At 46.7% G+C, this 816-nt stretch overlaps 1 protein-coding gene across 1 annotated transcript; it reads right to left on the bottom strand.

Annotated features, from left to right (window-relative positions):
• Positions 1–3: 3 nt before the first annotated feature.
• Positions 4–613, bottom strand: LACBIDRAFT_317120 (uncharacterized protein; the record flags this gene model as incomplete). The annotated part of the gene is made up of 3 exons (XM_001878753.1): positions 4–133; positions 184–500; positions 551–613. 3 exons carry the CDS (start codon positions 611–613, stop codon positions 4–6), a joined length of 510 nt encoding a protein of 169 aa, XP_001878788.1.
• Between the last annotated feature and the right edge of the window lie 203 nt (positions 614–816).

The following is an 816-nucleotide window of genomic DNA, read 5'->3' as shown; positions in this document are numbered from 1 at the left end:
AGTCTACGTCGAGACGTCCAAATTACCATCGGGCTTCAGATAACATCCTAAGATAAAGACCCGGACACCCATTGTGTCATAAAGTTCCTTGGAAAATGCATGCATCCGAGCCGTGCAGTTCTTTACAGCCAGTCTACCAAAGGTCCAGATAAGCCAACGTTAGAATAATGAAAATTAACTTACTTGGACTTGAGTTCCGGGTCAACTCCCTTCTTGTTGTACTCCTCGGCCGTCCTCTGCAGTACGTCTTTCTCCCTTTTCTTCAGTTTTCCCATCATTTGAGTCACGACCCACTCCCGAAAATCAAAATGAGTGGGATCTCCCCCTTTAGGCCTCTTTTGTCCCTCTTCAATGGCTTCGGCACAAAGCCTTTTCGCTTCGGTATCGATGGCGTCCTTGTTCTCATGCTGGAACACACGCCGGGCGTGCCACGACTTTCCCATCCTCGGCATTTTCTGACTTCTCTTACGACTGTACCGGGCAAACCACTCTTTAATATCCTACAAGTCCGTCAGGAATCAATTAGAGGGCCCCTGGAAAAAGTACTTACTTTTTTAACAGCTGATCTTTCTTCCTTCTTGAACGATTTTCCATTGGGGAGTATGTCGAGCATGTCTTGCAAAACTCGAGAAAATATCTCAGCACGAGCAGCGTCGTTGGCGTCTCTGTACTCCTCCCGATGTTTTTCCAATAGAGCACTTTCTTCATCGGTCCAATGCCTCCCGGACCCATGGTGCTTGGTTTGACTGGAAAGTGGGGCAGATGGTTCAGGGGATTGAGAATGAGTACTCATAATGATATAATTAATGGTATTTG

This window comes from Laccaria bicolor, genomic scaffold (assembly GCF_000143565.1).
Source record: "Laccaria bicolor S238N-H82 LACBIscaffold_7 genomic scaffold, whole genome shotgun sequence".
NCBI lineage: Eukaryota > Fungi > Basidiomycota > Agaricomycetes > Agaricales > Hydnangiaceae > Laccaria > Laccaria bicolor.
The sequence above is the reverse complement of the archived record's forward strand: the minus strand, read 5'-3'. Positions and strand labels throughout refer to the sequence as shown.